This window comes from Delphinapterus leucas, chromosome 17 (assembly GCF_059928025.1).
Source record: "Delphinapterus leucas isolate spDelLeu-1000000601 "Yukka" chromosome 17, BTC_Dleu_Yukka2, whole genome shotgun sequence".
Lineage (NCBI taxonomy): Eukaryota > Metazoa > Chordata > Mammalia > Artiodactyla > Monodontidae > Delphinapterus > Delphinapterus leucas.
This window is the reverse complement of record NC_143145.1, coordinates 19,144,792-19,168,352: the sequence shown is the minus strand read 5'-3', so window position 1 is coordinate 19,168,352 and position 23,561 is coordinate 19,144,792. Positions and strand designations below refer to the sequence as shown.

Genomic DNA, 23,561 nt, shown 5'->3' with positions numbered 1-23,561 from the left:
GGTGTGACCTCTCTTGACCTCTATGCCTCTTGACCTCTCTCAGCTTCAGTTTGCTCATCAGTAAAATAAAGATGATAGCAAAGCACAGTGAACAGCTTGCTTGTAAGGAGGAAATGAGACAAGAAAGGCAAAAGGCATGTACAGTGCCTAGCACATAGTGAGTGCTAAAAATAATCCCTATTTTCATTAACGATCATGATTAGCTATCATTCGATCTCTAAGTAGCTATATGACTTAAGAAACATTATTTAATCTGAAACTTTAAGTTCCTCGTGTATAAAATCAGGGTTTACGAAAGGTATTCTTGAAATTCTCTTCTAGCTCTATAAAAATCTATCAAGAATAGGCACATATAATTATGATACTGACAAAAAGGGTATAATCTTCATCCACAATGACTTTTGTGTTTAAGTCTCATTCCTCTGTTGAAATATAATTACCCTCAATCTGGCACTCATTTCAAGAGCTCTCGGCTAACATGATAGCATTGTATCATGGGCTGAGTTACATTAAGATGCTCACAAGCTGAGTGATGTCTTTATTTGTGGGGAAATTTGCTTATTTTTTCCTAACAAGGAACACAACATACTTTTCTGCTTCCCCATCCAAGACCAAGTATTAGAGCATGTTTATGATGAATTTAAACTGAAGCCTAAGTTTAATTGTAGATAGTAAAAATTACTGTGGCCAAGAGTGAACCCTAATATAAACTATAAAAATTACTGTGGCCAAGAGTGAACCCTAATATAAACTATGGTCTCTGGGTGATAATGATGTGTCAATGGAGGGTCATCATTTGTAACGAAGGTACCACTCTGGTGGGGATGTTGATACTGGGAGAGGCTGTGCGTGTTTGGGGGCAGGAGGTAGATGGGAACTCTCTGTACCCACTGCTCAGTTTTGCTGTGAACCTAAAACTGCTCTAAAAAATAAACTACTAAAAATTTATTGTGGGATGTTGGGTGAGCCATTTCAGCTTTTACTTTTGGTAGACATGAGCATGAGAGAGGTAGGAGGAAAGACAAACCTTCAGAGCCATGGTAGATGGCTAGATTTGGCAGGGACTCTAATCAGGCAGCCTCCCCCTATTTCCAATAGGTAAGGGATTTGTCATTCTTCTCTCTGGCGCCTTCTCTGTCTAGAACTATCCTACCAGCCCCAAAAAAGTCATGTTTACCATAAAACAAGTTCTCATTTAAACAAATTCCAATGCTATTGAATAAATGCGATCCTGTCTATTATAACCTATAATTGAATTTGAAGTAGGCATAGCAAAGCCAGGTTAATCGCTGAAGGTATTTAATTCTTCAGCCTTAGAAATCCCCTGTATCTGAACAAAATAATTACATATTTTGAATTCTTTCCTAACTTAAAAAAAAGTGAATGTTGTAGCCTTTTCATTTTACCTTACTTCACTACCTACCTACAAGCTGCTTTATTTTATGTAATTGGCGTTAAGTCACAAAAATGGATTCTGATGGACTCACTTGATGTTAATGGAAAAATACAAATTAATAGAATTTGTTTCAAGCTCAAAATGTTCACCCTTTAATGCCGTCTCTGGATGGGGTACTTGACAAGTAGGGAGCAGGGAAAAAAAGCATCAGCTCTGAGGCCAGATGCCTGGGTTTGTGTTGCATGAGACTTTGACAAGTGACTTAACCTTTTAGTGCCTCTATAAAATGAGGAGAATAATAGTCCCTATCTTATAAGGTTGTTGTATGGATTAAAAGAGATAATACTTAGAATAGTGCCTGACAACATTGAAAAATGTTAGCTTTACGGGAGTTCCCTGGTGGCCTAGTGGTTAGGATTCCGGACTTTCACTGCTGTGGCCAGGGTTCAAACCCTGGTAAGGGAACTGAGATTCCACAAGCCACGTGGCATCCCCACCCCCCAAAAAAGTTAGCTTTTATCATTATGTACTGGATTCACAGGCCCACAGATATAGTACACTCATTCACGAAATATTTGTTAAAAGCGTATTACGTTCAAGGCATTTCTGTGAATACAAAAAAAGGCACAAGATACTCCTACAAAAAAAAAAAAAAAGCTATTACGGGGAAGTCACCATTCTCTGCTTGGAACGAGAAGCAGGTAATTGCCATTTTCTGGGCAGGGGATGAATACGTGTGTGTGGTAAGAGCATGAGTACTTTGGAGGCCTGAGTATCCACTGTAACTGTGGCCTTGGGTACATTTTACCTCTCTAAGCCTTGGCACTCTGATCTCAAACGTGAGGAGTCAGACACAGTGGTCTCTAAGTTTCCTACTCATTTTAGATTATCTTTATGAAATAACCTCAGAGACCAAAAAAGACATGGCCCTTAGCCATTAATGTTTAAAATTTGAAGCAGACACGGCACAAACAGATCTGACAAAGGAAGAATGTATTCCAAACAGAAAGGGAAATGGGATTCATGCTGTTGCCTTTACCATTATTGATTGATATAGAATTTCTCATGACACCAAGTACATTAGACATGTTTTAGAAAAAGAAAAGGAAGTAGGAAAAATGGAAAATAAACTCGATGAGTTTCAATAAACCCGACGAGTGATTTAGTGCTAAAGGGGAACAAATTACCTTAGGTCATATATAGCCATCGTCTGGTCATTGTTGAAAGAGGTAATGTGAATAAGAAAACAGGTACCATTTATTGGCTGCTCTCTATGTACTAAGTACCCTACGAAGCACTTTAAATAAGTTAACTCATTCTACCTCCACGATACCCTATGATGAAGACACTATCATTCCTATTTGAAGATGAGGACATTCATTTATCGAGAGATTAAATCACCTGTCCAAGGTCAGCACTCTATTATGTGACAGAGCTGGGATTGGAATCAATCTAGACACCCATATATAAAGGGAATCACTGCCTTTGAACATGAATTGACATAAAAGAATGTAATGGAGACTCAGCTGAGGATGACTTTGAAATGAAATGCTATCCTTCGAAAAGCTAGACTAATTCTAGGTTGCAATATGGAACCAGGTTAAAAAGATGACCTTTAAAGTCTAAGTCTATGGCTGAATCTGGTTTTAAATTTAAAAATTTTCAGAATCTATGACGTGTAGATTTCCTTGACATATATTCCATTAAATACCTGGAAGTATGACAAGTTTTTTAAGTTCTAAAGAGATTTTTAAAAAAGAAAGAAAGAAAATGAATCCAAGTCACTTCCGGGATATAGAAATAAAAGAATAGTCTGAGAAGCAAAGCAAACTATAGACATCTTTGGAGCAAAAAAGCTACCTTCTTATAAGGTTTGAAATGGGTGGAAAAAATTGCCATTCAAAACGGGAACACTAAGCCTTTTCAATGAAGCTCTGCGGCAGTTTCGGGGGGTAAGGGTGGGGACTAGGTATTAATTATGCTGTTGGCACCTCTCCATTCTACCAGCCAAATATGTTGTGGAGCATAAGAAATCACTTCTATAAGTATCAATGACAATCAAAGTTTAAAAAATGTAATGCATAAGATTAAATTGGTAAATCTACATGTCATTTCTAACATATACTTATTTCTCAACAGAGAAAAATCTCTTTTTAAAAAGGGGGGGGAGACTTTTAAGGGACACTCTGTGTTAGCTTCAGATCACCAAACCCAATTTCAATTTAGCCCTTCAAATCTGAAGAAGCTACCTTTATTCCTGAATTTGGAGAATATAGATGGTACCATTCTGTGTTAATCTGAACCTGTGATTGCTCTCAGCGCACTACTATTACAGAATAGTCATATTTTTGTTACGGCATAAGAGGCAAATATGGAAACAGCTTTAGGTGGTTAAAAAAAATAAAGATGGAAAGAACATCTCAGTGGGAACAAAATCCCCATGAAAGTTGAAACAGATTCCTTTTCTTACTGAGGAGCCTCAAAAATAATCAACATGTTGACACTTTTATTAGGTAAGTTTCATCTTAAGGCTATTTTATGAACATTAACTACTAATCCCCCCATCACCTCTGCGGGGAAGAGAAGTAGTTCCTTTTTTCTTATTAGGGAAATCCTGGAGCTCAGTGGGAAAATGGGATGGAAACAGAGACTTCCTCTTGTCTCCTGTCTGGAGTTTCCAGTCTCTAGCCCACTACCTCAGCTGTCTGAGACCATATTCGATTTTTAAAGTTGTGAACCAAAATAAATATAGAATGTTGTAATATATTTATAGAAAGTGATAATTCAAATCACAGCAATAAATAGCCTGAGAAATATACATTCCCTAGGTGCCAAGTTACCAAAAACCTATAAACAGGGACAGAAAATTCTAAAGGGTGACTAGATGTAGGAGAGAAAATCTTCCTTACATTCTATTAAGAAAAGATGGGGGAAAAGAGAGAGAGAAGAGGAAAAGAGAATGGAGATGGAAAAAGACAGAGAGGATCTCTTAAAAAAAAAATGGAGGGTTATTTTGAATCAGAAAATATTCATACGTTGGAGTATGTTAACATTTAACTGAAGTGAAATCAAATTGAATGAATGTTTCTTAAATGGAATCATAATTGTAATTTTACATTGACAAAATAGAGGTAACTTACACAGACCAGAAGAATGTCCCAGCTTTCACCCCTTGCTTGGTGGCTGTAATCCATAGCTAATGAGGAAAATATAAGAGGCTTAGAACATATTCTGGGTTTGGGTCAAAGAAGAAAAAGGTTTTAAAATATATTAGCTCAGATATGTTATACTTTACCATACCCCACCATAAATTTCCCAATATTTGCAACCTTTTTTTTTCACATCTGGAAGTCAGAATTATTCTTTCCATAAATGTTATTCAATACATTCTCTGCAAAAGCTTTCAAGCTCTGCTATGATTATAGTGGCTCTTTTTAAAAAAACTTTTATTTCATCTCAAGAGTCTCTTCTGTACCTGTCTTTTCTGATCATTGTTTTGAACATTTCACTTACATGGCAGAATTCTGCTCATCAAAGGACCCCGAGTGACCATATGTTTCCTTGACTGTTGAAAGCCTACAGAGGAAAACCCCAATTTGGCACACAGATGCCAGGATCTCGGAACCTAGCTTTGTCTTGTTTTGTTTTAAATGAGGTGAATGAAATGGGGAAAAGGGGCTATTTTTTATTCTGGTTTTCCCCTTGTACCTTTTACTTAGCCTTTTAGTAAGTGGAATTTTAGGAATAAATTCCTGGGATAAGTTAGGTGAACCAAGCATGTCATTAAGGCTTTTAAAATATTCTTTCCAGGGACTTCCCTGGCTGTCCAGTGGTTAAGACTCTGCGTTTCCACTGCAAGGGGCATGGGCTCGATCCCTGGTTGGGGAACTAAGATCCCCCATGCCCCGTGGAGTGGCCAATATATGTATATTCTTTCCAGCTCATGCTGTTGGGAGGTAGAAGATACGGCAGTTAAGAACCTGAGCCCAGCGACCAGCTAGCTGCATTTTAAGCCTTGCCTCTGTCACTTACCAAGCCATGTGATCCTTCAGCTAGTTATTTAAGGTCTCTACTTTCCTTTAAAATATAGATAATATTACCTAGCGCATAGGATTATTCTGAGCTTTAATGAGTTAATACATGTAAAGTCCTTAAAAACAGTGTTTTAGCATTTGGTAAACACTAGATCAATTTTCATCTTAATTATTATGCATTAATGGAAATAAATATCATCCAGTTATTCTCAGGACACTAAAAACAACTTAGAATGGCCAGTGTCCCATTGAATAGAAGTCCGTGAGAAGAAACCCCTTAGCTTTAGGAGGCAAACAGGAAAAAGAAGTGTAGCTTGGTTTTTTACAAGACCAAAACAAAAATGGTCTACGAGTTGCAACCAACCTCCTTTCTGGTTTCTTTTTCTCCAGAATTTGATAGTGTTTTACTTACTCCAGTTAAAATCTTTGTTTTTTGAGGAAAGGGGCAATTTGGAGGTGTGGGGCATTCAGGAGCTTGGCCATGGCCTCAGAAAGGTCTGGAACGCCTGGCCTGGGAGAATTCTGCAAGGATTCCCAGGCCCCTGGGGAGGACTGGAAACCCCCAGCTCCAAAATCACAGCTGTTGCAGCTGGCAAGTGAGGGATGGGGCAGGAGAGCATACAGCACCTTCCCAGATTCCTGGAGGTCTAAGCTGCCAGCGGATGTCATTAGCATGGGAAAGGTGGAGTCCTTGTCCCATTAGGATGGACCAGAGAGATCAGGACCTCAGATTGCTCTAAGCATCCTACCAGGGTTTGGTCCAAAGTATCCTTCTGCTTTACAGATAAACTCTGGCATTTCTGGGTATCCTCAAGCCAAGAAGGACTCAAATGGGTCCTGGAGTTTCATACAGTCTTGTGTCAGCGCCTCCTTTAGCAAGAAGGTGAACTCAAACCGAGTCCTGGATACCCTGCAGGTGCCTCAAAGCCACCTCAGATCTCAGAGAGATCAGTTTCTTATATTAAGTGATCTATTTGCATACTTATTTTAGTTTCAGAGACACAACCTTGGTGCATGCATAGCCAAACAACTTCCTAGAAACTGTGGTGCCTTGACATTTCCAAGCAAGTTGTATTAGGCAATATTTGGCAGATATGAAATGTAAAATCAATCTGGGGTTTTCTAATGGAAAATTTTTTAATACAATTTTGTCAAATGATGACCCTACATTTTCAAAAGTTATATTGTGGAATACATGCTGATGTTGGCATTATCAGAGCAACAGGAAGCCCTATAAGTAACTTTTAGCTTACTAACCCTCAGGGGGAATGATCACCAAAGGAGTCTTTGCAATGGTATAAGGAAAGAGCACTAGGGGATACGACAGATGTGAGGGTGCTAAAATTATCCCAGTGGCAAAATCAGAATCATTGTTTTTTTGTACTTGTCTGTACTTCCCCAAAATTTTGTAGTGACAATTAACATCTTGGTAATCAGAAAAAAAGAAAAATTAACCAGTTGTAAAAAGCAATGTGAACTATGAAGACAAACTAAAGGTAAAATTTTTTTATTTATTTCTTCCAAAAAAGATGCAAAAAATTTCTCCCTGCTTCTTGGTACAAGTCGTGTTGGCCGCATTTTCTAAAAGAAAATTGGGAGCATGGTCAGAAAAGTGCAAAGAATGAACAAATAAGAGAGAATACTTGGAATTAAAAAAAACATTTTAAAATCTCAAAGGAAAGGACCCTAGCAGTAATGAAACTGGTCGGTCAAAGGTTTGGCAAATGGTATGAAACTGAAGCATGAAGAAAGATTCTTAAGTTAAATCAGATCATGAGCAGTTATAAAAGTTCCTTTGCAAGTTATATATTATATTTCAGAACTCTAAAGTTAAATCTAGTAATTACAGAGAAAAAAAATGCAGTAAAATATTGGTCCAAAGGAAGATAAATGAAAAGGAGCATCTTGGTCTATAAAGTGGAGGAGGCGCAGGGGAGGGAGAATCATAAAACAGATATCATAAAACTAGTTTCTTGTTAATTCAGAGAAATAGGAATTATAATTTCCCATTTCCCATTCTGAATTTGAATGTAATCTGTATTTCCTCAGCGATGGGCCAAACAACACAGCTAAAAAATAATTAGCTAAGAAGACACTGAGTCTGGCCTTCCCACCTTTAATCCCAGTATTTCGTCCATTGCTTTCCTTTATCTACAGGCAGAGTTTTCAACATTTGTGTCCTAGATGCTACATTTTGAAAAGGGGACAAATGGAAATAATATTGTACCTTCTTGATATGTTATCAGGAATAAAAAAAAAAGAAAAGAAAACTCCCACTGGGACCAGGAGCATTTAAATGCGAAATCCAACACTTTCTCAAATTCAGGAGAATATGCAGCTGTGGGAGAAGGGGAGATGTTTTAAAAAGGAAAACATGCAAAAGAACATTTTTGAAAACCATGAACTACTATTGTAGTCTTCCTAGCAGTTCTCTGCAGGGAAATTATTCCTTTGCATTGTAAAGCACAGAGGTAGAAGAAATAGAATTCTGGGACACCAGAGGAATGGGCGGGGCCCTAGTATCAGCAGGAGTAAATCAATCACTGAGATTCAAGAGTAGGAACACACTAAAGATGTGAGGGTTCGGGGATGCAGCAGAATAGATTGTGAACCAGTGTGGCTCTTTCCAGGTGATTAGGGCCAGAAGAAAGTGAGTGATGAAATCCAGAAAGAAGTCCAGGCAAACACGCCTCAGATGGAGCTGTAGAACAGTTCAATCCAAAACATAATAAATGGACACCTAAATGTGTTAGGCTGTGGGTTAGGTCCTGAGAATAAAGAGATAAATAAATCAAGTCTCTACCCTCATGGGGCCCATAGACGAAAGCAGATTATGTGAATAATTTCAAATGACATGGTCACAATTATGATAGAAATAACAAGAAAACCCAAAAGTGGGTCCCTGAGCTTAGCGAGGGCTGAGGGAGCTTAGTGAAATCTACTTAGAAAAGGTTGCTTACAGTGAAATTTGAAAGAGAAGTGAGCCTGGCAGCAAAGGGACCAGGAGAGTAGAGTCTATCCTAAGTACACTATGATACAGTAAAATGAGAAAGAAATATAGATTTATCGCAGTATATGGAAAAGAAACACAATAAAGAAAAGGTAAAATTTTCCTGGAAAAAAAAAAAAGAAAGTCACCTGTTAGACAAAGTGGTAAGCAAAGACTAACATTTTCCATCAGGCCAATCCCTTTGGCCTGGAAGTTCACTCCTACTCTAATGTCATTCTTCTTCTCTTTGCTATCTCTTTCTTGAACCTGCCATCTTTCTTGTGTTCTTACACTACAGTAATTCACAAGGATGGTCTCAGGACCAACTCATTGCATCACCAATGCTGGCCAAAAACCACCATAGGCCCAGCAACTTGAGAAGTAATAGGAATGCAACAAACTAGTAAATAAAACAAAAAAGAAGCAGACTCACAGATATAAAGAACAAACTAGTAGTTACCAGTGAGGAGAGGGAAGGGGAAGGGGGCAATACAAAGGTAGGGGAAAGAAGGGGGGTTATTATGGGATTATCTGATATCATGTGTGTGAAACTTTTGAAAATTGTAAAGCACTATAGAGTTTAAAGAATCTTTCATTCAATTAAAATTTTTTTTTAATTTTTAAAAAGAATCCTCCTTCCTCCAGAAACTATGGCTCCAGAGGACTTGTACCATGGTAGGGTGTTGGACTCATCTCTCAAATCGCCACACGTAGTGGGCCCTGTGGAGTCTCATTCACTCTCCACCTCTCTGAGTCCAGCTTTGAACGGAACAGGTAATTTCCTCACTGAGCTATCTTAGTATTAGAAATTGCAGGATTAGAATGAAGAGATTTTTCAAAGAAACAAACACACTTATGGCACTCTGTTAAGAGTATGGAACATACTTTTGTAATGAGAAAAAAGTAAATAGCTTCAAAACAACAACATGAAAAGGAATCCCATTATAATATGTAGGAGAAATGTAGGGTCACACAGTGAATGACAACTTTTAATAGTGCATTCTGAAGATTAACAAATTAAAAGCAGACTCAACTTTGCTAAAGTGGCTATATCAGGGTTTTAAAAATAAAATTAAATTATAGAAATTATTTTTGGAAGTTGAATGGTGTAATTCAAATTGAATGGACACTACAAATGCCTCATGTCATATATAAGATTTCAAACTAGAATAAGAATGGTTCTTATTCACCATTTAATAGGACTCATATATTATTTAGCCAAATGTCTTTCATGGTTTAATCACTCAGTAAAAAATACGTTGTTTGACTTAATTACCTGTTTAAGATTTTTATAAATATTTTCTCTACTCCAATTATTTTTTCACTGTGAATTATATAAGCCTCTTATGCTTAAGGAGTATTTATTAAGGCTCATCTTTTCTTATAGCACTTTTATAATTTCTTATACTCATACTGTAGTTTCTTATAGTTCCTGTCCATATATTATTCCTACGTGCCAAGTTTCTATAAAACATGTTTTTAAATGATATCTACTGTGCTCCTTGGATTTCTTATGGTGGCATCTTGTTCAAGAAGATAGACAGAAACACAAATCAGTTTCAGTGCAAATCTCCGTCAGCACTAGGGAATTACTAAACTTAGTGAAATGTGTCGACTTAGAGAGTTAGTGAGCAAACAGGCAAACAGGGTTAAAACAGACTTCACTTCATTGAGCAGGTTCACAGCTTTCCGTCTGCTCTGTTTCTGCAGGAGTTAATGAATATGTGGACTCATCTTCTGAGTCATGCCAACCCAGAGGAAGCCTAATATCCACACCCAGTGGAAGGTGATCCAATTTGATAAAATTACTATTTATATCCTTTGTGGTTCTTCAAGCAAGTTTGCTTCCATGACAAAATTAATATAAAACACCAACTAGCAACAGCTCTTGACAGAACTCAAATTTCAATTATTTTATTTATACCTAAAATCTTCCTCTATCACAAACTTTGTTTGGGAAATCCACATTGTAAACAAATTTCACTTTGCTTACAATGTAAGACATCACAGACTTCTGGGAGTCTAGCCTGAATAAAGACGGCAGAATCAGAACCTCTGATAGAAAGAAACACTTCTACAGATATACAAGTCTTCCAACTTTTTTTTAAATGAATAGCCCATATTTAACCATGAATACTGATTATGCAATATGAATTTTTTTGTCATATATGACCTTTTCTCAAAGAGCAATACCATTTTTTTCATACTTTATATTCTCTATTTAGCTCATAGACTGAAGCAAACATTTCCAGGTAGGAGATCATTTGGGGATGGTAAGTACGTGGATATGTGCAGACTGCCCACTCTTCATGCCATGGCAGATTGCACAAAAGCCTCCCAGCCCCTCTTCCCACCAGTGTTCCAGGGAGCCGTGGCCCCCAGTCAGAGTAGACATGAGATGGAACCATTTGCCATCCTTCTTCTACGTGTTTCTGATTGACTGTGTGTACTGGGATGTGTTCCTACGGGGATTCGGATCCTTCTACCCAGGGTCACGTGCACTTAGTTCAATTCTGCACATTAAACAGCTGTGGATTTATGTTGCTGCTTTGCTCACCTCTGACCAAAGCAAGCTGCCTGACCGTACACATACACACAGTCACAGGAAAAATATTGTGCAGAAAGCCACCTATATCCCTTTTTACTTTCTGCCCAGCCATTTGATCTGAACTAAATAGGATGATTTCTTTCAAAGTATCGATCTGCTGGTCCAGAACCAAGGTAGATTCCACTTATACGTAACTTCCAAGATTTTTTAAAAAATGGATTAAACAGAAGAATTCATAAATTTACTGTGGGTTTCATTGAGATTTTTTTTTCCCGGCAAGTTTCCCTGTTCCTGATCATATGGCGCTTGGGCTAAATTTTTGTGGCAGTCATGTCATTCACTTCTTTTTCATTGTGTCCACAAATCTAGTAAATCAATAAGATCTGAGTATTCCTTCTTCAAAATATTTCTGAAAGTTACCCCTATGTCACCATTTCTACCACTGTCACCCTAATGGAGATCCCTATCATCGCACACTTTTATAATAATAACCTCACATACACATACACACATGTATAAACATATGTATATACAGTATATATACATTGCATACACACATATGTTAACACATACGTATATATACATAATACACATGCACATACATATTATATGCACATATAGATACACATATATTATGTACACACATACACACATATATATATATACAATATCAAAAGACAGAAACATTGCCAAGTATGAGGAAATTAAATGCATCTTTTCAACAGGTAACAAATTTGGGGGTGGGTGAAATGTTTCAAGGCACAGACACACAAAAAAATGCAAAACTCACCGGTTGACCTCCCCACCACCTATGATTAAATTTCTCTCGCCCTCGAAGATGGAAAGTGGCATCAAATACAGGATCATACATTGAATTGCCAACAATTCCATGTGATTCTGGATATAGCCCCTTTGTGGAAAAGCAAATTTATTGTCAAAATAATCTACACATAATAGTTCTATCATAAATTTTCTTATCATAGAAGGTTTTATAACAATATTTAATTTCCAATTTTATATAAGACATATATAACCTCTATACGTGTCTGTCTTAGCAAACAGGAATATTATCTATGGACTAATTATAAGCCATCTGTGAAACTTGACATGATTATGAGAAATTTAATACTGGGATGTTTTTTAACTGTTGCATTTAATACGATGACAATAATTTTTATTACAATAAATTACCCCTTAGAATGAAATTTACTTATGTGCCTCCAAAGTTTCTAAATACACTATTCCTTTTTCCTAGGTTCTATTTCTACTCCAAACCAAAAATAAATAAATAAATTATATTTTTTAAAGAAGAAAGCAAGGTAGAATTGGGAGTATCTGAAAATTTAAACATAGCAGCTCTGAAGTCAACATTTTTTATTTGAAAATTCAGAAAATAAAGAATAGCTCCTGTGGTATTTGAGAGGTTGAATGTATATATGCAGACAGAACTGCAGCTGAAAAAAAAAAAAAGGTTTTAAAATTGCAACGAAGTTCAGTCATCCACAAAGTTGTAAAAGGCATTTACTATAAACAACTGATACAGGTAAGATGAAAAAGAGAAAGATTTTCTTTGAACACTAAGGAACATGTTTTTTAAATCTCTCTAAGTCATTTCAGGATGAAATCAGCGCTTTGAATCTACACCACTTGAAAAAATACTTACAGTGGCCAAAGTGTATAAGTTAGGGAAAGTTTTTGTCGGGTACACGGGCCTCATGTAGGGAGAGTGAGTGCCACAAGACCCTAGAAACAGAATTCAGGTATTAGAGCAAGAGAACAACCAGGAATCACCTCATGTATGCAAATCCACTCTATAAATGAGCAAAGACATGTGCTACCTTCACTTTTGAACTTCAAATGGTAAAGTCATGTGTCCATACATCTCAAAACCGACAGCTAAGTGGCTACTGGGCAGATCATGGATTACAGATAAGAACACAGTATGAAAATGACTTACTTAGTTTTTCAATGTTAGGCATGACCTTGCTGCCTTTCTTCATGTACGATGCACGGAAACCATCCACAGAGAAGATGATTAACGGAGGGCGAACAAACCTTAAACAGTAACACATTAAGCTTTAGAAAAATTATTGTCACAGCTTTGCTTTATGCCTAGTCATTCTCAATAATTGGAACCGAGGGTTTCCAAGATGAAACTTCAAGTGAGGATATCTGTACAAGCCTGGGCTTCTAGCCACATAACATTTGTGGCAACTTAAGTGCAGAGTTAAATGACCAGGGAACGGACTGGACTCCAGATTTCCCCTAATGTACTTTCTCCACTGCTGCCTCTTGCACTGCAAACAAGGTTTTTCACAATGTAAAAAGCTGCTATATTTGCCTGGAATATTGATTCTCCCGTTTGCTACCTGAAAAACTCCTATTCATTCTTTAAAATTCAGCTTAAGATTTCCTCTTTCATAGTATTAGGTGTCATGCTTCTAAATCCTTTTAAGATATTAATTAATACCTCTTTTATCATTCATATATACATTATACTATATTATATTGCTATATTAACACGTTTACCTTCCTCACTCGTTTCAAAGCACAGTTTGTGTCTTATTCATCTTTTTATTTTGTGGACCCATAGTAGGGCTTCAACAAATATTTATCACATACAAGAAAAAAGGAAGGAAGGAAGGAAGGGAGGGAGGGAGGGAGGGAGGGAGGAAGGGAGGGAGATGAAATTAATAGCAGTAGTACTCCTGTCACTGGAACTAAATACTTATACAAAAATTATTTTAAGTTTAATTACAAAATAATTTCAAAAATAATTAAAACTGTTGAAGATCTAAAACTCAATCAATAAAGAACTAGACTATCCACCTAACTAGGGCAGGACTGATGAAATAGGCCTTTTGTTATATTCTAAAGATACAGTTGTTTGATCAGACTTGAGAACGCTAAACTATGTGCAAAACTGTTTCTAACAGTTTGAAGATAATTCAGCAAGCACGGGCTTGAATTTACTTGAAGCTACATTTCTTATGAGCCATTTTAAAAAATATTTATTTATTTATTTGGCTGCGCTGGGTCTTAGTTGCGGCACGCGGGATCTTCATTGCGGCATGCAGGATCTTTTTAGTTGCGGCATGCAGAATCTTTAGTTGCAGCATGCGGGATCTAGTTCCCTGACCAGGGATCGAACCCGGGCCCCCTGCATTGGGAGCATAGAATCTTAACCACTGGACCACCAGGGAAGTCCCAAATGAGGCATATTTTAAATGACTCATTTAAAATAGAGTCACATATAAAGAACTTAGAACAATACTATATGAGTTCATTATTATCATAACTATTACAATTTAACGCTTCTACCACATAGACTGCTTTCACCTCCAAAATAACTGAACACATTTTAAACATTCAGAAACTATTGCCATCCCATTCTAAAAGTCCAAAGAAGTTCAAGTAGCTCATGAAAGTTAAAAAGGAGACAAAAATAAAAATATTTAAATTCTTGGATTTTGTGTCCCAGGCTGTGCTGCCTAAAACAAAAAGACACTCGATCAAATACATTCATGAAAACACATTTGTAGAACATTTTATTTTCTGCCAGGCATTTTAAGGGTCCATGAATTTGCAACAGTTTCCTGGAAGGCGTAATAAGTGTCTTATGCTGGTCCCACTTGAGCTGTGGGGTGTCACTCAAGTTTGGCTGTAGCCCAGCAAAGCAGGGCTGTAGTGGTTTGTCAAGTTTCTGTAGCATCTGGTAGGAGTTACCATCGTGGATAATATTTTCGAGACATTCTGTAGTCCTCCCTTCAGCCACCCCACCACCACTACCGTCACCAAAAAAACAAAAAGCAAAAGCAGCACTTCAGGAAAAAACACAGGAAAACAAACCAAATCACTGCCAGAAATGTTTCTTTTCTTCTTCAGCATTATTTATATATACTTCGTAAAATCTTCAGCTAAGGTGAGATACAGAGGATATTCAGTCTCTGATATGTGCAGGTGATAGGAGAAAAAAAATTTTTTTAATTCCCTACTTCAAGATGTACATTCCAGCATTCGACTGGTAAATTACTCAGAAGTACTCATAAGTTTGCCTATATAAGAGGATTTCAGTTTTACATTGTTTTTAACCATTTACCCATCCATAGCCTGTGATATTTTATCAATAAATATTTAAAACTGTATAATATTCATAAAATGCACTCACCCTGCAGGACATTCTGGGGCCTTTATTTCCTCACAGTCATAATCTACCCAATGTGACTCTCCTGTAAGGAAAAATGGGTAGACTTTTTGATGAATCTAATTATAAATATCATCCAGAGCCTTGAAGTGTATAATTGCAGGACCTGTGTCCCGTTTGATACTCACTGTTTATGGGACGCCATCTAAAAAGAACTTCTGAAATAAAGCCTAGTGTCTGTTTTGGCTTACTAAACTACACCCATACATGATGGGAAAGTCTAGATTTAATAACCCCAAGTGGTGTTTATTTGAGCCTTCCGAGTCTAAATGGTTTGTAGATAAAAACACCAGTGGCGTCAGTGAACAAAATTCCATGTTTGTTTCCCTCCAGAAATAAACTGTTTGGTCATTAGACAGAACATTTTTTCCTAGGCCACCAAACATCTCATAGCCGTAGAAAACATGGCACAACTTCCCTTTAGTTGGGGAAAAAGATTTAGGCTACTCAGAGATGATAGATGGAATATTGCAATAGAGAGGTTATTTGCCAATGGATCCGTGTACAGCCCTTACACTGAGGAATAAAAACCAATGCTATCTTTCACTTTTATCTTCCACTAAGATCTGGAAGCATAAAGCTATGTCTTTCTTGAGTTACTGCCACCAAGAATAGAGAACAGAAAAGAGCTTAGATACAAAATGAAGCTTACTTTGGAGAAAATGAAAATTATCAAAAAGCATTTGCTTTAAGTTCTCCTAAAACAAAAAAAAGCATATGTCTTGAACATAAGTAACATTTGTGACCAAGACTTTGGAGAAATTGCTCCCATGTAAAGAGCACTGGAGATCTCCCTGGTCAATAAGAATCTAACTACTGACAATTGTGTAAGTACCATGCTCCTTAAAATAGGGAAGCTTTACCACACGTGTAATAACCCAGGCGTACAAATGGGCCCTACAAAAGTACTGCAGCTAGAATTTTAAACCAGCAAAAGCCAGCATTTCATGATTCAACGACCAGTGATACTTAGGACTTTATTTTCTCTTCTAATAGCATTTGTGGCTTATTGGTACATTTACTAGGGAAATAAAAGGGAAAAGGAAATAAATTCTCAACGAGTTTTATGCTTTATCAACAGTTCCAATAATCATCTGGGGTAGGAAAAATTTTCAAACTCAGCATTCAAGCAGTATGTCTTGCCATAAATAAACACTATGCATATTTCAGAACTGATTTGCTTTTCCCTCAAAATATTTGAACAGAAACTCTATTTAAATGTTCCATGTCACAGCTAGGAAGAGGACTTAATTTAGACACTAAAAAATGACTTGCAAACTTTACACAAAGATCCTTGGATCCTTCCATTAACTTTAGAAGTGGGTGCCATGGTGACTTAAAAATCCTTAAAGACAGAAACTGCATATTTTTATATGTTTGGCAGTCCATTGAGTAGTATTTATTATTGGAATGAAACCATCATATTTGACACTCAGCCACACAAAGTCAGCACACATGCATGTATGGCTTTGGGGTATAGCAGGAGCTATTGGTGTCCCATCCCCTTTAGCAGCTAGTACCCCATCCCCATGCTGCTGCTGGTGCTTTGCCTTACAGCTTACAGCCAGTGAGTACAAAAGCCATGCCCCTTGCCTCAAAGGTAAGGACTCTGGGATTTACTTTCCAGAGCCCGCAGTAGAGCAGACCAAGGTGAGACCTCCCCTGAGGCCACATCCTTGCTTGCTTTCCCCTCTCCCACATCCCCTGCTCCCTTATATGGTTTTCTTGCAGGGCACTCTTCCAATAAATTCCATACACAGAATTCCTGTCTCAGGCTCTGCTTCTAGGAAACCTGACCTAGGACCAAGGCAGGAACTCTTTTAGAAATCTCCTCATTATTCCGGCTGTATCTAATTATGGAACTTGGGGTTATTTCCTTGTTATTTCAGATCAGTGAAATGCAGAGAAGCAAAACTAAGAAAGAAGCATGAGAAATTAGGAAGGACAACTCATTCCTGCCTCCCAAGCCCATATCCAAGGTGATATATCCACAATATCCAAGGTGTCTTCAAACATCTCCAGTTTTTATTCTTTTAAAGATCAAGCCAACCCAAGGAAACATGTACCTTTGCAAACCACTTGGTAATTAGTACAGCAGTCTCCCCTGGCCAAGCAGTCCTCTGAGCAGTGACAAGCATTGTCTTCATCTCTTACTTCTCCGCATCTGTCCTTAGTGCACTCCCAGCCGCCAGCTGAAATCGGCACAACAGGACACTCACTGCTTCACACAAACCAAATAAAAGAGGCCACAATTGCTTACAACGTTTGCCAAGAAAAAGAGCTAAAATCCCACATCATTTAATCTGCTTGTGAAATTAGAGTTGGCCTGAGGCCTAGATGATAGTTGGAGGACTTACAAATAGGATGGAGTTTTAATTTTTCAAATCAGAGTACAAAGCCAAATGCCACTGGGCTCCTTTGGAAAAATGAAACCCTTAACCATTTGCCAACTGTCCTAAATGACCCAATACAATGTATAGTGTGTAAGGTTTGTGATAGAGATACCTACCATTGTAGGCATAGTTGCTATAGCTGGACTCTTAATTTCCCAAGTAGCTTTATTTAAACTTTAATCAGCTTGATTTAAATACAAATGATAGTGCAACAAGGACCTACTGTACAGCACAGGGAACTCTGCTCAAATTATGTGACAACCTAAATGGGAAAAGAATTTGAAAAAGAATAGATACATGCATATGTATAGTTGAATCACTTTGCTGTATACCTGAAACAAACACAATATTGTAAATCAACTACACTCTAATGTAAAATTAAAAGGTTAAAAAAAATAATAGTGCAACTAAATGGCCTCTACCTGCTATAAGATGCACTTGGGGGTTAAAGTCCTAAACAGATATGAAGAGTATAAAGGTATACTAAAAATGTTCACAGCTCTAAGCATTGACCAAACCGTGGCCCTACCCACAATCAGAGGTCAGAGCCCTTTTTTCAAGGAGGTCAATCGCTAGGTTACAGATTTCTATCTGAGCATACTTGATTGGGAGCTCACACTCAACTCTACCAAGAAAATATCTTCGGAAAAGTAATATTTTTATTTTAAAGAGTGTGCTGTACTTTTTGTGTGACTTTTCACCTGCTAGACTGTAAGCTCCATGGAAGGAAAAATCACATCTCTCCTTTCACCGCTATATCCCCAGTACCTGAGTCTATCTACCTGGCACACGCCAGGTAGTCCATGAACATTTATTCAATCTAATTGAGAATTACCATGAAAATAAAATATGACTCTTTAAATTTGGGGTTGCTGTATTGAGAAACTTCAGAGTTAATTCATTTATTCAGTAAATACATCTACTATATTTTCCGTGTTCTAGGTGCTGGGGAGGTAGTGAAGAACAAGGTCTTGTCTTCATGGAGCTTCCATTCCAATTGGGAAAGACAGACCATAAGCAAGTAAACTAGTCAATGAGATGATTTCAGCGTGTGCTAAGTGCTGTGAAGGAAATAACAGGATGGCATGGATAGTGAGTGACAGGGGTGGGCCCGGTCTACTTGACATAGAATGGTCAAGAAACGCTTCTCTGAGCTAAAGGACACTTCAGGTCTTCACCTCTTAAAACATGTCATAAGTGGAAAGCAATGATTTTAGAAAGCAGTGCTGACTGACATCTATACACTAATATGTATAAAATAGATAACTAATAAGAACCTGCTGGGGCTTCCCTGGTGGCGCAGTGGTTGAGAGTCCGCCTACCAATGCAGGGGACACGGGTTCGTACCCCGGTCCGGGAAGATCCCACATGCCGCAGAGCGGCTGGGCCTGTGAGCCATGGCCGCTGAGCCTGCGCGTCCGGAGCCTGTGCTCCGCAACAGGAGAGGCCACAGCAGTGAGAGGCCCGTGTACCGCAAAAAAAAAAAAAAAAAGAACCTGCTGTATAAAAAGTAAATTAAATTAAATTTAAAAAAAGAAAAGAAAGCAGTGCTGCTCCTTAATAATATTCTACCTAGAGATACTACAGCTATGTGAATAAATGGATAAGGGGATAATAGCTGCCATACTAGAAAACAACACAACTACTGTCTAGTTTCCATTCTTTTAGAATTACCTTTGCATCCTGATTCCATTCTCTGATTTTTTTTTAATATCCCCTATTTCCACTGCCTTCTCTTCCCAACCAGAATAAATGCTTGGAATTCTCTCGCCCAAGGTATGCTATTCCCAATGGTTAGCAATTTTCCAAGGTTACTTTGACTGATAGAGGTCATGCGAGTCCTTTTCCTCAATTCAGAGATAACTCTATCAAACAGTATTCCTCTCCTAGCTTATTCCTCCCTAGTTCCATAAGAAAATCCCTTTGCTCACAAAACAGCATCACTATTAACAAGCTAGGTTTATTGAGAAATTACTAACTTTGTATAAGAATGAAATTTTTAAAAATTCAGTGAACTACAAGTAAGGTATGATTCAGTCAGCTGTATAATTTTCAAAGCAAATATGGGAATAAACACAAAAAACATTGAACTTTATTGGATAACAAGAAAGTTACCTATCAGAAAAATATTATTTAAAATGAGAATATGCTGAAAAGGGAGTGCTGAAAAGCTCTTGTGCCCTTTGAGAGAAATATCAACTTTGAGAAGTGTAATTCTGTAATATATATTTAAATTTTTAAAATGCATATACGCTTTGATCCCCAAATCCCATTCCTCAGAATTTATCTCAAGGAAAATAGGCAAAAATATGAATATGTATGAAAAATATTCATTGATACATTGCTCATAATAGCAAAAATTACCAAACCATAAATGCTGATCAGTTACTCAATGAAGTAGGCTGCATCTGTCCAATAGAATACAATGTAGGCATTCAAAAGGGGGATGTGTACAAAGTTACACAAATACAGATACACCTCACACAGGCATAAATACACACATGTATAAATGTGTACACACATTCTAAACACACACCCAGTCTCAGAGTTTACATTGAAACATTGATTGTGCTTATCTCTAGAGAGTGCTGTGTCAGCATAGTAGAATCTCAGACATTTCTGTTTGCTCCTTCAACCTTTTGTTATTATTTTATATTTTATTCTTCCACATTTGGCCTTGTTCATTTCCACAGGGAAACGAACTACTTTAAAGTGTTATTATAACCCATATTTATTAAACTTGGGAAGAAAGGCATGAGCTACATTCAGAGAGAGCTAACCTAAAGGCAGGAGATCCATTAAACTTTGCAAGGAGCTCCAAGATCAGGAATCTGGAGGGCTGAGATGACGTGTCAGGGACAAGATACTCAAGGTAGAGAGGAAACACACAACATTAGTTAGTTCCTCAGTGCCAAGCAAATACAGACCGCTTGTTTGAAATAACACTTTAGAGCCAAAAACTCTCCTGGAACATCTGTTCCATCCATATATTCAGGTTACAAGCTTCTCAGCATTTAAGTTTACAAACCCACAACTAAGGAAGCTGGGAGAAGTTCCAAAGGAAAGTAACCCAAAAAATGGCCAAATGTTTGGAAAATGTATTATGCAAAAAAACAGCCTAATAAAATTCTTATTATCTGGGGCGGAAAACAAACAAATCAGAACTAGTAAGGGGGTTGACATACGTTTTCATGTAAATCAGCGGCTATTTCTTTAGTAAAGGAGAGTAATGTCTCTGTTTCTCATGATGTCATTAGAAAACTCAGACTAATGTTAATGATAATATAAGTCAGATTTTTGAAAGAATCATCTAACCATAAATGTCTGCAAACAGGTAATAATTTATCAAGAGAGCTGTAGAATCATTGTATCTAATGGTGTTAAGAGCAGGGTTGCTCATCACCTTTCCCAGAAAGTTTGAACGTGATGTTGCCCAGAGGCATGATGGATAGCCTACAAGGTATCTCAAAAGTCTCCTCTAAAGTGTTAGGCTTTGGAAACAGAGCAGGTAGAATGGCAGGAGTCTCCAAAGTGCTTCTTCTCAACTCATGTACATTCACTCAGAGGCCTGTATATTCTACTGACTCTTCCAATAGGGAAGAAATGTAAAGAAAGGTCAGGAACCTGTAGAGGAAGATCTGAGAGCTGCCTTGAGCACGCGACCCCGAGTAGAATTCCATAACAATTTTCTACTTGCACTGAGAACAGGGAATGACATCAAAGTAGTATAGTAGTAGACTATAAGATGAAATAAAACAAACATTAGAAACTGGGCAGGCAAACAAAAAAATTAAAGTTGAAACAACAACAACAAAAAAACCCCAACACTTTAAGAATGTGCACAGTTTCAGCCCAGGTATCCTAGCAGTGAATGAGGGAATTGACAGCAAGAGACAGAAATGATAAAGATGAAAAAAAAAGGCTGGCCACAAATACTTCCAAAACTAGCAAATAATGACTGCAGCTGCAAAGAACCATCGTTGGGTGGGCGTTATGTGGACACAACAGCCACATAGGGTGTGCTCATAATAAAACTGATAATCATTCAAGAAACAAAACTAAAACTCACGGTTTGGTTTGGCCAAAGCAGAATGGCAATGGCAGGGTGTACAACAGCAGGGGGTCTTAAGCCATCTAATCAAGGCTAGAGAAGACTCAAAAGTTACACACCTGTCTTCAAACAAAGCTCATCAAAGTCATGGCAGCAACTGCTGTAGCTCTTACACAGGTTGTCACACCGACAATCAGGGGGTCCAACCTCTTGAAGTTCAAAGCATCTGCCCTTGCAAGATCCAGAGGTGTTGGTCCAGGGGGAGTCTGATAACACTACAAGATACAAGAGACAAAGGCAATGGGATTAGGGAATGGGTTATGTTGCTATGGAGGGGTGACCCTGTGTAGCAATACAATGCGGTGATGCAGTCAGACTCTGACTGAGCAGCCGGATCCATCACCTGCCGTCTATGTACCTTCAGCAGATTCCTTGTTCCAGTTTCTTCATCTGTAGAGTGGAGGATTAATAGAAGCAACTCGAGGTTACAATGAGAATTAAATGAAACAAACCATGCAAAACACTGAGCAGGGTGTCAGCCATGTAGAAAGTAACAAATGTTGGCTATTGGTTTTACTACTGTTTACAATGATTATTACCACAAACATGAGGGTTAGTTTCTCTGTGGATGCTGTGATGCCAACAGAGAACAGAACTTTGAAGTATATACTTAGAAAGAAGAGTTCGTTCCCCTATTCAAATATCCATAGCTCTTGTAAGGAAAATTGAGCCTAAATGTTCTGAGAACAGTCTGAACAGATGGGATTGGAATAGAAGACTCTTAAGATCTCTTCCAGCCATAAAATCTACACCTATAACTAGGGTTACACAAACACAAACTCTACAGTCTCGGCTTTTCAAACATAAATCCTCCTACATTATCTTCATATGATATGATTGTATATCTAGAAATCTCAAGAACCGACTAAAAATTTTAGGAAAAAATAATTCAATGAGATAAAAATTCCACAAATTTGTAAAATACAGGCAATATAAGTTCAAAAATTAAATGGAAGTTCCATTCATCATAGTACCTAAAAGGTAAAATATCTAGGTATAAATTTAATAGGATGTTTAGAACCTACATGAAGAACACAGTAAAACTCTACAAAAAAAGATATTTTAAAAGATTTAATTAAGTGGTAAAACATACCAACTTGGAGGTAAAAATATCAATATTACAAAAATGTTGGGAATTCCCTGATGGTCCAGTGGTTAGGACTCTGTGCTTTCACTGCTGAGGACCCAGGTTCAATTCCTGGTCAGGGAACTAAGATCCCAGAGGCATGGCACAGCCAAAAAAAACAAAAACAAAACAACAACAACAACAAAATGTCAGTTCCTCCTAAATAAACTTAAAGATTCAATGCAATCACAATAAAAATACAAAAAGGAATTCTTGAAACTTGAGAGGATATTAAATGCTTATCAAAAATAAATATATGAAAACAAAAAACACTGAAAAGAAAGTAAAATATATTCTGAAGTTAAATAATTAAAACAGATTGGTTATAGAAAATAAGTAGATCAGTGCTGGACATGAGGATGAGAAATAGGACCAAATATAAGAGAAGTGATTTTATAATGAAAATAACATTTTAAATCAGAGAAAGAAAGAAGGATTAATCAAGAAGGGAAAAAAAGATTTATCAGTAAGTAGTGCTGGGCTGACTGGAAAAATTAATCTGGATCCTCATCCTAGCTTACAAAATAATTAATTTCTGACGAATGGAAAGTATAAGCAGTGTCATACCTGTTGCTAGGAATGAAAATTTTTATTAAAAATTTTATACAATTTGGAAGTGTCTATCAACACTATTAAATGCATATGAATTTTTCACCCAGAAATTCCACTACTAGGAATTTATCTCTCACATATATTTGCAAAAGTTTGCCAAGATACACGTACAAGAAAGAATCACTATCTCCATAAATGGAATATTGCC

At 37.3% G+C, this 23,561-nt stretch overlaps 1 protein-coding gene and 1 non-coding gene across 2 annotated transcripts in view; one reads left to right on the top strand and one right to left on the bottom strand.

Moving 5' to 3' along the window:
• ENPP2 (ectonucleotide pyrophosphatase/phosphodiesterase 2) overlaps positions 1–23,561 on the bottom strand; it is a 109,697-nt gene that overhangs the window by 43,798 nt on the left and 42,338 nt on the right. The window contains 7 exon segments of the mRNA XM_089898791.1: positions 4,537–4,592; positions 11,758–11,877; positions 12,631–12,710; positions 12,925–13,022; positions 15,136–15,196; positions 17,238–17,363; positions 21,735–21,890. Coding sequence (XP_089754917.1) covers positions 4,537–4,592; positions 11,758–11,877; positions 12,631–12,710; positions 12,925–13,022; positions 15,136–15,196; positions 17,238–17,363; positions 21,735–21,890 — 697 coding nt within the window.
• On the top strand, positions 22,813–22,885 carry TRNAE-UUC (transfer RNA glutamic acid (anticodon UUC)). The gene has a single exon. It is a non-coding gene; the product is annotated as a tRNA-Glu (tRNA).